This window comes from Heloderma suspectum, chromosome 16 (assembly GCF_057233095.1).
Source record: "Heloderma suspectum isolate Gila_16-S chromosome 16, 16-S_ref, whole genome shotgun sequence".
NCBI classification, from domain to species: Eukaryota; Metazoa; Chordata; class Lepidosauria; order Squamata; family Helodermatidae; genus Heloderma; species Heloderma suspectum.
Genome location: NC_139473.1, coordinates 22,961,885 through 22,977,123, shown reverse-complemented (window position 1 = coordinate 22,977,123; position 15,239 = coordinate 22,961,885). Strand labels below are relative to the sequence as shown.

General features: G+C 54.4%; 1 protein-coding gene across 2 annotated transcripts in view; it reads right to left on the bottom strand.

Annotated features, from left to right (window-relative positions):
- Positions 1-462: 462 nt before the first annotated feature.
- The window catches only part of BAZ1B (bromodomain adjacent to zinc finger domain 1B), a 34,144-nt gene continuing 19,367 nt past the window's right edge, over positions 463-15,239 (bottom strand). Inside the window, exons 11-19 of one of the 2 annotated variants that reach the window (XM_084823388.1) lie at positions 14,204-14,302; positions 13,146-13,320; positions 12,200-12,385; positions 9,859-10,006; positions 8,416-8,563; positions 7,690-7,811; positions 4,244-4,398; positions 2,855-2,958; positions 463-2,370 (exon numbers count right to left, since the gene is read on the bottom strand). In XM_084823388.1, the coding sequence (XP_084679514.1) occupies positions 2,001-2,370; positions 2,855-2,958; positions 4,244-4,398; positions 7,690-7,811; positions 8,416-8,563; positions 9,859-10,006; positions 12,200-12,385; positions 13,146-13,320; positions 14,204-14,302 (1,507 nt within the window). In that variant the 3' untranslated portion in view covers positions 463-2,000. The remainder of the gene's footprint in view (positions 2,371-2,854; positions 2,959-4,243; positions 4,399-7,689; positions 7,812-8,415; positions 8,564-9,858; positions 10,007-12,199; positions 12,386-13,145; positions 13,321-14,203; positions 14,303-15,239) is intronic. The other variant, XM_084823389.1, reaches the window with a different exon arrangement.

Below are 15,239 nucleotides of genomic sequence, written 5' to 3'. Positions count from 1 at the left end.
GAGTGCAAATCTCTTCCGCTCTGCCCTGGGCAGAGGGTGCAGGCCCAGCTCTCTGGCTACAGTGGCTTTTGTACACAACACAGCGTGGACTGCTGCTGTGGGCCAGCACTTCAGGGGCAGCACCGACAGCCCGGCCCCTGGGCTCCCATCTCCCTGGCAAGCCTTTGGATTTAGAATTTGGTGTGTCACAAGGAGCCCTTGAGAGTCGCAGGTGGAGTCTGCAAGAAGCCCTTCGCCAGCTTATTTAGCTAGAATTGCATCAAAAGATTTTGCTTCCCAAATTTTTAGAACTGACATGTCCCAAGAAGATGCAGTGAAGAGGCAAGAGGAGCAGAGGCTTGGATCCACGTCAAGGGAAAGGTTCCAGAGCAGCGACTCTCCTCAGCAATCCAAGCTGCATCTCACCATGTGGCAAGTGGACCCCAGGAAGGCCAGAAGCACCAGGTGGGCAGGCGAACACGCTTGTTTTGTATTTCCAATTTATTACAAGTACAGCCCTTAGCAGAATCCCCCCTCCCCCAAACAGCAACCTTTAAAAAATGTCCCCAAATTTTTCATTGTGTGGAGGTTGTAAAAAAACCTCACCCTTGACAGAAGAAAAGCTGGAGGGTGAGAAAGTGGGCAGGCTGCAGTTTATGGATCTCAGTGCTAGAGCCAAAGTCAGGTGGCAAAAAGGGGAGAGGGGGGCCCCTGGTGATGTTCGTGGCTGGAACCATCTGGGAAAGTTATTCCCCAAAAGGAAGTGACTTAATGCCAGACAGGGATGATCCGCACCAGAGTCTTCTGTGCGCCAGCCACAAACTGCTGGACTGGCAGGGCCCTTTCCAAGGAGAATGAGAATTCCACCTTGTTCACAGTCCCACAGCCTCATGTTCAAAACCAGGAACAATGTTCCTAGAAATGGAGGAAGGCCAAACAGAAAAGCCTCTTCTGAAAAAAAGAAAGGTTAATGGGCTGCCCGGGCTGCCGCAGGACCCCCTGTAGAGGTCCCTGTCTCTGACCGGGCCGTTGCTGTGCGAGGCGCGTGCCTCCTCTGACCTGATCTGGAATCCACCATGAGGAGGGGTAAGATGAGGCAGGCTGGAGGGGGCATGACTATAAAAGGTGCCAAGAGCAAGTCTACAAAGTGTCCAACCCTGACAGATTTCCCTGGGTCAACTCCAACTACTTTATCTAAGAAAAAACAAGTGGTTTATAGAGGGGCGGGGGAGATATAAAGCAAACACATCCTCATATAAACTGTACAGTACATGTCAAAGCCAAGACGACTGTATCTTACAAGGCGTTTTTTGTACAAGGTTCACTGCTGGAAATGAGAATCTTTCCTTAACTAGAAAAAAAGGGTTTACAAAGTGAGAGAACCCGTGCTCCCTGCCCCAAATGTGGCTGTGGGACTGACCACACGCTGTTCCTCGCCAGCATGGGGATGTGCTGTGGGGGAAGGAACAACCCTCCCTGCTCCCCAAAATAGACGCTGGAGGAGAGACGAGTGCCCCCAAAGATGGTCTGCACAGAGATGCTGGTGAAGGGTGACTGCCCTAGGAAGGTAAGTGCTTGCCCATTCCACAGGGGGGCTTCCTCACTGGGGGAGGGGTAGTCACCTATAAATACAAATGCCATCTCGCAGCCCACGGGCCGGCTTGCCAAACTGGTGTACGGCTGGCACCTCATTCCTGCCCCTTGCCAACAGGACAGCAGAGGTGAGGAAGGCAACCGCTCTGGTTCGGAGGAAGCCTTCAGCTGCCCCCATCCACTCAGCCCCGGGAGCGCTCTGCTGCCCCTCAGCCTGCAAGAACCGTCCCTGTGTATTGCTGAGGAGTTACTCATCCATCTTTTCTCATGAGAGCGGAACACACGCACTTCAGGAAGTTGCTGAGTTAAGCTAGAGCGAGCCACAGGGGAGACGGGGAGCCACTTCCACCTCCAGGCTCCACTTGGGCAGCCGATCCTGCTGCGCCCGGGGGGAGGCCTGCTCCAACGGGGTCCCATCCCACAGCCTCTCATTTCTTCCTCTTCCGGCCCCTCGAGTACTCCAGTGCTTCCACATCACTGTCCCCATCAGCCTCCTCGAGTCCCTGGCCGGGCCGGGCCACAGGCCGCTTGCGTTTCCGGCGCGTGTACGTGTGGCCAGGCAGCTGTTTGTGCAGCAGGTCTATCAAGCACTGTTCTGTCTTCTCCAGGCAGGAGAGGACGTGGCTGCCATTCTGGTTGTACTGCTCCGCGTTGGTGAACACCTGCTTGATGTCGGAGAGGAAATCCTGCACGGAGCGGTAGCTGCCACATGAGCACTTGCTCTGCATGGTCTGGAAGTCCATGGGGCTGCTGATGACCTCAAAATAATCTTCCGCCTCTTCGGTGGTCACCGGCTCCCTGCCAAGGAACATCGCAGGCTGAGTCACCTGCTGGGCATCACCCATCCGCCTGCCCACCCACACATCCAGGCAGCCTGGCCAAAGCGCTGCCCTCGGCCTCCCTGGTTTCACTCTGGCCCCATCACACTGTGCATGGTCAAACTGACAGGGCTTGCCACACCCTGAAGGAGCCACCAAAAAGGGGCCCAAGGCCCAGAGGTACAGCAGACGGGGAGCCTAACCACAGGCTTGCGGGCATTTGGCGCACGTGGCACAGGGGGCCGGCCATCCGCAGCCCCTGCCTGGGCTGCCACCCCTGTGCAGGGAGGGGTCCCTCATGGCAGCCACGGGCGGACTGCATCCAGAAAAGGCCTGTTGTGCTTCAGACCATCCGCCCTCCTGCGTGCGAGGGTGGAGCGGCCCCCACCTGGGAGCAGGAAGCAGAGGGAGCCCGGGGCGAGTGCCGGGCAGCAGGCAGCAGTCCCCCCACGGCTGAGCCTCACCGGAAGGGCCAGCTGCAGCGGTGCTTGACCAGCTTGCTCAGAATCTCCTCACACTTCCGCAGCTCCAGGGCCTGCCGGCGAGAGATCTTCTTCGTTTGCAGCACCTGGATCAAGGGGCCAGTCAGAAGAGCTAGCCGGAGCCAGGCCATGCCCCTGCAGGCCACACAAGGGCTGCCCCTGCTGCCCCTCCTCCAGCGGGCGGGGGAGAAGCGGGGGCCCTGCTGCTGAGCCTCTGACTGGGAGGGGCAGTCTCACAGGGCCTCCTGCTCGGGAGCAGGGAGAGCGGAGGCCAGGCCACGAAGCTCGTGACTCCCAGCAACACACGCGAAACAGGCCGGGCAGCTGCCAAAACTTTGATGGGCAGCCAAGGAACGTTGCCCGCCCGCCCGCCCGCCTCCAGGGCCTGCTTGAGTTTCGGGCCAGAGAGCCAGCAGGAGAGCTTTGGGGGTAGCCGAGCTCCTCTCTGGGGGCAGCAGGCTTCTTCAAAGAGATCCAAAGGCAGCCACGGATGGGGCAGCCACAAGGGCTTCGATGGCAATGGATATGGCGACCCACCAGTGCACAGTGGGTGGCAAGAGGGGGGAAAACCAGGGTGGCGGCATCTGAGATGCTACACAGCAGCTGAGCAAGGTCCAGAACGAGCCCCCCCACCATGTGCACCAGCAGGTTAGCGCAGGGCAGGACAGGCCCTGGCATTTCCTCCAGGCAAGCGCAGGTCTATGCCCAGAGAAGAGGAAGCAGCGGGCAAGAAGATTCAAGCCTGTGCTGTGGCACGCACAGGGAGCTGCACCTTTTCCCATGAGAGCAAGCAGAATCCAGCCCACCCCACAAGATGGGAACAAGCACAAATCACTCTCTGTGGCAGGGCACAGGGGAAAGGGGGTGCTGGGCACCTCTCCCACTCTGTGGCGTGATGCCGGCAGCTCCATCACGCCACAGAGGGAGGAGGGAGGGAAGGGGGAGGCAAAGACCTCCCAACCGAAGGCCAAAAGCCGCCGCCTTCACTAAAATGTCAAGTGAAATGCAAGCCAGTTGAATTATCTCCTGCCAGGCAGGGAGAGGCCATATGGGCAACAAGTGTCCCCCAGGGCTACTCTGGATGGGGGATGTGGGGCTTTGCATTGCCAGCATGCCAGCAACCCACTGTGCCCCGCCTCTTGCTAGAGACTCGCAGCTGCTATTTAAAGAACTTTCAACAAGCTCCCTGATCATCAAGGGGTGGTGGTGGAGGGAGGGAGGGACAGGCACCCACAGCCCTGCTGGACGGATGCTTGGCATAGCTGTCCACTCAGCCAGGGATCTCTCTGCAAGGGGAAGGGGGGAGGCACAGAGACCCCTGTTCTGCTTAGAACTTCTGAACATGCCCAATTGGGGTCTCACAGTTCTTACCAGCTCATCAATGTCAGCATCAATGACAGGCACAGGCTGCTGCCGGGAGCCTCGGGTGGCGTGCGGTGCCCGCTTCTTGCCTTGATGCCGGCCCCGCCTTGGAGGGTCTGCAGCTATGCCGCCTTGCTTCCCCTTGGCTGCTTTCCTGGGTCTCACTGCAAGTGAGAGATGGCATTCAATGAATTAGCACTGGGAAATGAGGGGCCCAAGTGGCAGAAAGGCAGCCAGGCTGTGGTCCCCGACCCCAAGGTGGGCTCTAAATGACTCCAAACCGATGTGCGGCCATTCCCGAGGTGGGAATCACCGATGCCTGTGCCGAATACACCCAGGCCTGGGAGCCTGGCCACCCAGGGCAAATGGCCAATGCAGATTTACCCCGAGGATTCTCTGCCAGCACAGAGGCCACTGTTGGACAGCACCTACCAAGAGGGGCGCACATACCACCATCCCCATTTTTGGCATTTCTGATTCCAAGTCCGGCATTGAACACGCCACACGTGTCAGGGTAGTCTTACATTCATTTCAATTCCAACCATGAATGGCCTGAAACCTTTGCACTGCTGTAGCTTCACCACCGAACTACCCCTTGGCTCCCTACCCATCCTGACTCACCTAGGACAGCTCATGCCGAGGGAAAGGCACACAGCCAGCAGCCCCCAAAACACCTCCTAGCTTAACTGGCTCCTGGGGACAGACCCCACAAACAAGGCAGGGAGGGACTGGGAGAGAGCAAGTCCCCCACAGCCCGCTGGCTTTCCTCTGCCTGCCCAATGGGCACTCCCCAGAGAAGCATGACTGGTCGAGCTAAGCACCGTTCCAGGCATTTACAAGTGGCCCCACAGTGGGTGGAGGCAGATGCTAAGCCCCCTCCGCAGTCAGCATGTGTAGGCCCTGGATTCTGAACTACTCCTGGCAAGGAAAGGGAGCTGGAGCAGCGGGGCTCCATCACAACAGAGATGCTCTGCTGGATGTTTTCTGTAGAGCGGAGGATGCTGTGCTTTCCTGCTGGCTTTCGGCAGTCAAGGAGAAGTGGCTTCCTTGGAGCCAGAGTTCACTGTGTGGTGGAAGGGCTACGTCAGACTGCCTGCCGTTGTCCTGCACCTGCTTTTCCATACATCAACTGCAGAGCTCCCTGCGGGGAATGGCAGAAGGCCTGCTTGAGGCTGGTCCCGCTTGCACGGAGCTTGCCACATGCATGAGATGTCTGGCAGTCCCAACATTCTCTGGGAGAGCGCTCTGGATCAACACTGCGCCAAGGATTAAATGTGACACTGCCAAACGGGGAGATTTCTCCAGTGACCTTCCCCGATTAAATGCCTCAGTGCTGGGCTGACAGCTTTATTTTTAGTGACTATGTCCTGCCTGGGCCTGGTCAGGCCAACAGGAAGGAGCCTGAACAAACTTCAAAAGCAGACAGAAATAATCCCAATACAGGAGCTCTTTCAAGATTGGAAGGGCCTCCTGCAAACAGAATCTCACACCCTGACAGGCTCCAAAAGGGAGCCAAGCACTGTCAGAGGGACACAGCATGAGCACCACGAAGCCTGGATTCAAGTCACGCCTCAGACATCAGATGATCCTGGCTCTTGGGCAAGTCTCTCCTCTGGCCTTAGTTTCGTAAGCGGAAAATGAATGTGGTCGACCCCACAGGTCTGTTGTGGGAAGGAATAAGGATTGAACATTTTGAAGTGCCACAGAAATTGAGAATGAAACCAGAGAGCCAGCGCTGCCTGGGGGCCAGTCAGCTAGAAAGCAGCGGCAGTGTAACGTGGCAAGCGAGGTGTTCCATGTAAGCTGCAGAGCTGCCCAACGGCTTGCCTCGTAATGTGATGCCTGCCTGGGCGAATGCTATTGGAAAGGAAGCTGGATGAGATGGACAGTTTTCCTTACAAAGAAGAGGAGGGGGGATGTCAGCAGCACACAACATTATGACGCACTGAATCAGTGCACACACATTTGTTCACCATCCCCAATCTGAGAAGCAACACAGTTAAGACCAATAAGGGGTGGGGGGAGTGCTTCACAGAGTCCAGTCAACCCAAGAAACTCACTAGAATAGAATGCTGAGCAACGCTGGGCACCAGGGTTTGAAAGAGGGCTGTATGACTAGCTGGGGGTGGGGAACTGACCCTAGCCAGAGAAGCTTTCCTGTACTTGCATTACCATGTGCCATTAACAGTCCATGAGACACCAGGGGCTACCAGCTGATTAGAGCCAGCAGGACACGAACATGGACAGCTGAGAATCCAACTGAGACTTAGGGTCAGTTTTTACGTTCGGCAGAGTCCAGTGGGCTGTTGTGGGGGGAATCTTGTGCTTCAATGGTCCCCTGTGAAAGCAGCACCTGCCCTGCACCTCCAGGGGAGGGCCTTGCTCAGCCATCCCCCTGCCCCCCACCCCTAGGGCATGTCCACACACAGGGAAGTGCTCTTTCCTGAGGGAGGACTCAAACATACACCCCCGCCCCGCCAGAAGCAGCACAGGCCAGAAAGAGCTTCGCCCCTTGTATCTATGGCATGAATAAACTTGGGGGCTGGCGGGAGGCATGTGATTGGCTGGCCTTGCAACGGCGCAGGAAGAAAGAGAGGAGTATTGGTACTCTGAAGGCTCTCAAAAGCCAGCAGAGCAGCTCATGCAGGGAGGGCTGCCTGGACACAACATATCCGCTTGGCTCTTCATCCATTCAGAACAAGGGAAGTCACACGGGACTGACCCTGCCAGGCTCTCACTGCACTATCACAGCAACGCCGGGGGCACGGACTCATCAGTGGGTGGCATTTTAGAGGTTCTTCCCAAGGCCTGGGCATGCCTGTCACGGGATTTGTGCTTCAGCCAAAGGGCTGCCTTGCATGTCCATGATGTCTCAATTGCCTTTGTGTAGTACAGACGGTCTGGAACCATTTCTGACCCCAAGAATGTCTGGATGTGTGTCAGATGCGAACACACAACCCTTGAGCTTTTTCACAGAGGACCACGCTGGTTAAAAATCCAATTGCACATTTAATTAATGTGTGCAATTAACACATGGCTAATCACTTGCACCCAGATATTTCAGCCTTGCTCTTATGGCCACTCTGCCAAGCAGGAAAGATACAGTGAAGCAACTGGGGTGTGATAAGAGGCCCTGCAGTTTAAGGGGTGGGATGCAGTTTAAGCCCATGACTGACCCCAGAAGCGGCCCTAGAAGGCCAAGGCTCCCACAGCCCCATGATCACTCACCTAGACTGCCTCCCTGCCACTGCCACAGACCAAAGGAGACCCCCCGCCCCTGAGACTGCTGAAGGCCCAGAAGCCTGCACCGGTGGCTCCTTAGCCCAGAACTGCCAGAAAGATGTGCCACGGGGGGCGTGTATTTTGACAACGCAGGACTGAACCCCCGCCCCCAGAAGTCCCAGGCTGGCTGCTGGAACGGGGGCCCATTGCATTTTTGTGACAAAAGGACGTACGTTTTAATCCAGCTACTTCATAGTCTTCCTCCTCTTCCTCGTCCCCTTCATCATCATCATCTTCCTCAGATTCCTCCTCACCAGCTTCACTCTCCTCTTCAACAGAGTCTTCAGCATAGTTCCTGGAGGAAAGATCCAACGAGTCAGTATCTCATTTTTCCCACAGGCTGTGCCAGATGCAAGAACCCCAAATGTGCAGGGGCTTTGCTTCTCATGTGACTTCCAGCGAAGACGTGGGCACTGCCACTGCTGCTCACCTCCGAGGCAAAGGTGCTGCCTTGTGATGGAGAACATTTCATCCTTCAGGTTTGTACCTCAGCTGGTGCGTATCACCTAAAGGCCCATGGGAACACCACCAGGAAGTCAAACGCTCTCTTGTCCCTTCAAGCAGCCTTGCCCAACCTGGAGCCCTCCAGATTTGGGGAACTCCAAGTCCCACCAGCCTCAGCCAGCACAGGCAATGGTCAGGCATGCTGGGAGCTGTCGTCCAGAACATCAGAAGGGCACCAGGCTGGGCAGGGCTGCCTTGAAGTTTCCCCTTTCTGAGGATCCTGTGCCAAGGGCTCTTCCACAAGACACGGTTTGGATCCAGCATGATCCAGCCCTGTCCCTAGGAGCACTTTGCAGTAACCTTAACCCAGCGGAGGATGGGGGTGGGGAGTACGCCACACAGATGCCCACTGTGCCTCTGCTGAAGGGAGCTGCCAAGCCAGAGGGGCTCCTCACCTGCCCCGCGAGCTGCGCCTGGCCACAGAGGGCTGGCAAGCCGGGCACTGCCACTCGCCCTCCGGGATCTCATAGAGGGCTGGCCGCAGGCAGAACAGATGGAAGGCCTTGTTGCATTCGTCACACAAGATGAGCTTGTCGTCTTCACCTGGAGGGGAAGAAACAATTGGATCGCTGGCAGCACTGCCCAGACATCACAAACAGCAACCTCACCACACTGCTAAGGCATGGACTTGGAAAAGCTCAGAGGAGCCGAGAACTACACAGTAGTTTTCACGTTTCTACTCCTTGACCTAAAGATTATGCACAACAACAACTCCTCACAAAGCTTCTCACGTCCTGTGCCTAGCAGGAATTCCATCGGATTTCTCTCACTGCTGTCTCTCTCTGCCATGGTCCCTATGCCTCACCCGCTTCGCCTCCTAAGCCATCCTCTCTTCCAAGGCCCTCACAAACTGCACTTTTTAAAAAATATGGCATTTTTGCTGGACTGAAGAGTAACCAGCTTCCTGTCCTGCCCCATTGCTTTCTTCTCCCACCCTCCCTTCATAGCTCTGTCCCAACTTTATACTAGTCATTGGGGAACATGGATGCCATGGTACTCATGTCCTGCTTGGGGGCTTCCCAGTGGGGCATCCACTTGGCCACTGTGTGAGCAGAATGCTTTGGGTACGGACCCTCTTCTTGGGGTCTTATTTTAAATCACAAGCCACTGGACAGCACCAGAGACAAGGGCGCCACCTATCCAGCAGCAAAAGCAAGAGCATGCCACCCAGGGGTGCTGCAGACCATTGCTTTGATAGGGAAATATGCATGATCAAAACAGTGAGCCCCTGCTGCCACAATGAGCCCCAGATCCAGACAGAGCAAGCAATGGCTGATTCTGCCACTGCCCACCTGAAAGGATGGCAGCATTGAAGAGTTCCCTCTGAAAAGACCCAGAAAGAGGTGGCAAGCATCTGCTCTGCCCTGCAACCAAGACAGCACGTAATGGCTACAGCTGCCTTCCCCAACCTCAGGCCCTCCAGATGTGTCGGACTGCAACTCCCAGCGGCCATGGTGGGCACAGACATTTGGAGGGCACCAGACCGGAGGGAGGCCCTAATTCAAATCGCTGCTCAGAAGACAGACAGAAAGCCTGCGGGATGACCGCGGGCCTGTTGCTCTCTCCCAGCCTCTCCTCTCTCTTTTGCAGGATTGCTTTAAATATTAGAAGGGGAGGAGGAGGAGGAAGAGAGCATGCGCACTGCCCTCAGCCTCTCGGGAGGAAGGGTGGGCTAAAGCGCAACAAGTGAAGTCCCGCAAGGGAGCCAGTGAGTGGCCACCTCTTTCTCTGGGGACTGGGAGGATGGCAATGGCCTCTGGTAGCCCCACAAGGCTTCCTTCCACAGCAGAGGCCACTGCAGGAGGCCCAGCCTCCGCCCCACGGCCCGGAACACACACCTTTCTTGCGGCACACTTTGCATCGGGCGTTCTCTGCTGACATGTCCCACTTGATGCAGGCGTCCAGCATGCCCAGCAGCACATGCATGCGTGAGAAGGTCTGTGCTTCGCGGATGGCCATCTTCCACTTCTCCACGGCTGAAGCAACCTGGGGACAGAACAAGCAGCTTAGGCCAGAACTCCCAAGGACTCAGGAAGGCAATTTGTGACCCTTCTCTGGGACTTGTGACAGCTGTAATTCAGGCGGCAGCAAAACATTCCTCTCTCCCACCCCTTGGAGGCCCACAACTTTTGCTCAACGAACTCCACACAGCCAGCCTGAAACCGGCAGCGTTCTTGACTTTGAAATCCAAACCAAATCCTTGTCCATCAAGGAAAAACAAACAGCAAAAGTTTAGCTGTTAATGGTAGGGACAGCTGGGGAGGCAGAGTTCAGGTCACAAAGCCAGACAGCAGTCTGGGCTACCCTCTAGTGGCAGCTCTGAAGTACTGTGCCCACTTGGTGACCGAGCCCATTCAATGGGCCAGCCTGGAGGTGAAGCCACTCCAGCCCACCAGAAGGCAAAAGCACTCAAACGTGAAAAGTCTCTAGCTTTGAAGTTCTAGAACAAGCTAGCAAGTGAACTAGCAAGAGACCACCTGAACTGTTTGCTTCAGAAACTCACAATTAAGACCACGGCTAGTTGGCAGGGGCCCTGCCTGCCCACAGGGACTGTGAGTTCCTGTGCCAACAGTGGGGGAGACAACGACAAAGGGACCCCATAGCACTTGGATTACAACCTTCCTACCAAGAGCAATCAAACATCAGAGACAATGGCTGAGAACTCTGCTGTTAACAGCAGTTCAGGAGCCAAACAAAGCTGTTCAATTTCTGCAGAGTTGCACATTCCCCTCCCACTGAATCCAAGGAAGTGCAGTGTAAACGGGATGCCTAAGAAAACGCTTCATGCCAGTCAAGAATTCCCTCCTTATTGCTCACTGGGGCAGTACCTTGGAGCAAGAGGTAGACAGGCTGGTGGGAAATTCTGGGAACTCACCAGCTCGTCTATTTCCCCCCTCCATGCTCAGGATGCTTCTCAGGCACACCACTCTCCCAAGGAGCTACTCCCAGAGTCTGGCTGCTCACGTGCTGGGCCAAGATAAACCTGCACTCTTGATAGCTTTGGTCCCCTACGCTGGAGAAAGCGCTCAACTTTCAGCATGGCTTCCCAAGCTCTACAGAGGCGGCAGTGGCAGTGGGGGAGTAGTTGTGCCTCTCTAGGATAACTGTCCCAACCCAAGGCTTCAGCCTGAGGCTGCCAATATAAGGGGGGGAGCAAAGTGCAGCCGAAGTGCCAAAGAGCAAACAGGAATACCAGAGACACTGAGAGGCCATCTCAGCTGCTCGGTGTGTGTGTCCCTTGACACTGGTCCCTTGCCCTCTCAAATGAGAACACCTTCCCACGTCCTGCGTACTCTCTGGACACAAAACACAGGAGTTACGGGGGGACACCAACATGGAGAACCCAGCACCAGTGAAGGGAGCACTGCCTACAGCCTCCATCTCCTCACAACCCCTCAGAATAAACCCGCAAACAGATTCAGGACGGTCAGCACCAGTTACCCAGGAGCCAAGTCAGTGGGGAGGACAAGCAAGTTGGTGCCAAACTACCCTTCAGGATTCTGGCTCTAGTCAGTCCCTTCCTAACCCGTGGTCTGCCACATGGCTGTCTTTGGTCATATTAACACCATCCACTATTACCAGTGGCCCAGTAGGGAAGAAGAACGGAAGACAACATGTGGGCAAGGAAGCTACACAGTAGCAGCAGGCAAAGAAAAACAGCTGCTGTCAGTGGAGTTTTCTGGAAGAAAAACAAAAAAAAGCAGGCAACATGAAAACAAGTCAGTTCTATCATTTTGTTCCCAAGAGTTGGAGCACAAAGGTCTTGTTTCCTGTTATGATTTTTGAAACTGGTGAGTGATCCTCAAGGAAGTCTCTCCTTCCAAAATCCACTGGAAATGTGAAGTTAACCCAACACTAATCTTCTCCACCTGGAAGCAAGTCCCATTGATTTCAAACACAATTTACTTCCATGCTGAGGGTTGGAGCCTTCGATAAGCCTGTTCTATTCTTCCAGAAGACTCAACTGACAGCAGCTGCTTCCAGCGACTTTTGTGGGGTGGGAGGGGAGGGGAGGCACCTGCTCTCCCTCTGCCATCGCTCCAACAGGGAAGGGGAGGCCATGGCCCCAATCCCCAACCCAAGCACACACAGACATGCACCCACAGCCTCCTGCCAGAGGAGGGGCTCCTCTCCCCCACTCCAACAATGAATGCTAAGCTTATCTGCACTGATTAAGACCTTGGCTTCTTCGGCAACCTTTTTCTCTTCATCAACCTCCTCGGCCTTGGCAACAGCATCCTCTCCTTGAGGTTTTCTCCTCTTCTGTTTGGGGGCCATGAAGCCTTGCAAGAACTTCTTGATGACGCTGGCCTGGAGGGCAACCACACACTCCCCGAAATCCTTCAAGTTCTCTAGCGAGCAGACCTGTTCAAAAAGGTACAAATCCATCGTTATTATCCATTTCCAGTGTGCCGAAGGAGCTTTATAGCTCTCATTCATCCAAATACCTTTGAAAAATACAGCTCCTTTAAGTGTTCCTACTCTACAGATGGGGAAAATGGGCTACAGATGCAACTTTGACAAGAGCACAGATAAAGTATCTCAGGCCCAACTCTGGCTGTAAGAGGTTGCTGTGAGTCAATTCTATGGTTCTACGAACCCTAGCTAGCACCTAGGAATTGCCCCAGCCCATCTAGCCACTGGTGCCCTGCACTGCTTTGTCCCAGCCTGCCATGGATTCAGTTCGCAGTTCCGAAGGCGCATCAGGGGGTTAGCGCGACTCAGCTACAAGCAAGTAATTCAGTGCCAAACGTCCACACACCACATCTGGAAGCTGTCCCTAAACATACTCCTCGGCTGCCAGAATCTCCCAAGAATATTCCATAGCTCCTAGACAGCGGCCTATTCACCACTGCTCCAATTCCAAGAAAGTCCCCATTCTGGTGGTTAATTGCATCACTGACCAGCGGAGAATATATATGGCACGAAGAGCCTTCAGAAAGCGGACATTTGGAGACTCCTGTATTCCCAGGTCTACGTGGCAAAGCTCAAGGGATGCGCACGGCCTGGTGCCAGCAAGACATCCCCTGTGCCTGACATCAGCGCAGCTGCTTCAGAGGTGGGTGCCTGCATGCCTGGTTACAACCCCCCATCCCGCCCCCTGCCTTTCCATGCTGCTGCTCACCCTGGCTTCAAACTCTGCCTCGTTGATGTACCCCAGGCCCCCTTTCTGCAGCCGCGTGGCAACTTCAATGAGATCGCTGCGCAGGAAGTTCAGCAGCTCCTGGCTGCCATCACAGGACTTCAGGCCTGGGTTCTGCTTCCGAGCCAAGTGTATGGAATGTGTTATGTCTTGATACCTAAGAGAGGAGAGGAGGACACCTGGTGATGGTTAGCCAATCTTGTCCTGTGAGCTCAGGTGAGATGCTCATTTACCCTGTGAGCTCTGCTCCATCTGGTTTATAAGCTGAAGGGTTGTAGTTGGACGAGATTCAAGCACAAAACCATTTCCGTGCTATTCAGAGCCAGCAGTGGGGGCTCACTGCTGGGGACTACACCAGACTCCCCCAGCCTGGCACCCTCCAGATGTGTTGGACTGCAGCTCCCAGCACTCATACAACTCCCAGCATTCCCCAGCTAGCATGAATGATGGGACTTGCAGTCAAAAAATCTGGAGGGCACCAGGTTGAGGAAGGCTGGACTATACCCTTGGCTGATGTGGCTCTGAATAATTTAATACTCAGGAATTCTAAATGTTTTTCCAGCCTTGCACAGGTTTAGTTTTATGCTGGTGCCTTGAGTTGAAATATTTCTCCATCCCAGTCAAGAGGTAGGAAGTGGCCCTTGAAGGAAGGCAGCTGCCTGTCCTCTTGCGCAGCTGTGCATATTGCCACATACAAGGACGTTTGTTAAGCATCCTGAGAAAAGACCAAGCTTATGCCTGCAACAAGTGAACTCACTCAGTAATTTTATCCACCCACAAACATTTGTCCAAAGTATAAAAGATCTGCTCTCTTATAAACCATTTCCCCCTCCAAAGTGTGCATCATGCAAGTCACTGGAGCTCAAGTGGCAAAGCCACACAAACAGAATATGGCAGCATCAATATCAATATGCAGAACAGAGGTGTTCAATGGCTCCCAAAGCCCAGCCCTCTGTTCCTCCACTGCCCTGGCTTGGCTCAGGAGTCCCTGCTTGGCAGACGCCAAGGGAATCAGGAGGGAAACGAAGGCAGGAGCTCACCTCTTCTGCAGCCGATCTTTCAGCTGGCTCTCTCGGATCCCCTGCGAATGCAAGCAAGCTAACAGCTCGTCCAGATCTTTCTGGCTGTCACAAAGAAACCTGGAAGAGATCAGACACCTATTCAATGCCACTGCTGACAGACAGTAAAATAAAACCCATCCAGAGAGGCAGGCAGGCAGACAGGCGCCACAGTGCATGCCCTAACCCTTGCCAGGCATGCTGCCAGTCTGTTTCACCAGCCCCACATCACAGACACACAGCAAGGTTTTATTTTGGCAGTGATATACCTAGATATTTACATGCCGCTTTTCAACAAAAAAATCTCAGTGCTGTTTTACACAGAACAAGATGGATTACAAACACAGTTAGATTTAGAGAATCATTACAATGTTTCACAGTATTCAACTCTTGCGTAACACTTACACAAATTTACGTGTGCTGGAGTGCTATTTTATTTAAGCTTTTTGTTTTCACCAACTCTGAGCCTAAAGGAAAAGAGGGGTGACATTCTAAACCAACAGCTGGGAACAACTGGAGCAATGTGGACATATCTTACTGCACAAACAAGTACTGCTTCCCTGCCCCCTTCTGGTAGAGAGGTACACAGCAGGGAAGTCAAGGGGAACAGCTGGGCTAGAGACGGTGGCAGAGGACAGAGGGCCTGCAAGCGGGCAGAGGGATCTCAAGGGAAGGACCGCGTGTTCTACATTACTACAAAGCTCTGAGCCACCATTTCTTTAAAACAATTGTTTAATTAAACAGAGCTTTGGCTGAAATCTTGTACTTTGCAAAAGACTGCACAGATTCCAAGAGACTTTCAGCCAGTTAACCCAAAGCTTGGTTGTGTAGTTAGATCGTCTTTCATGCTGCATACAAGAGAGCCATTTTAACGTTATGGCCCGTGGGAAATGAACACACCTCCCAGTTGATGACTGGGCCACCCAGGACACCACCACAAGGGTTAATAGTCTCCCCTCCCTCAAGTCTCAGCCCTACCTACAAAACCCCAATGACAATGCAAGATGAACATAAACCC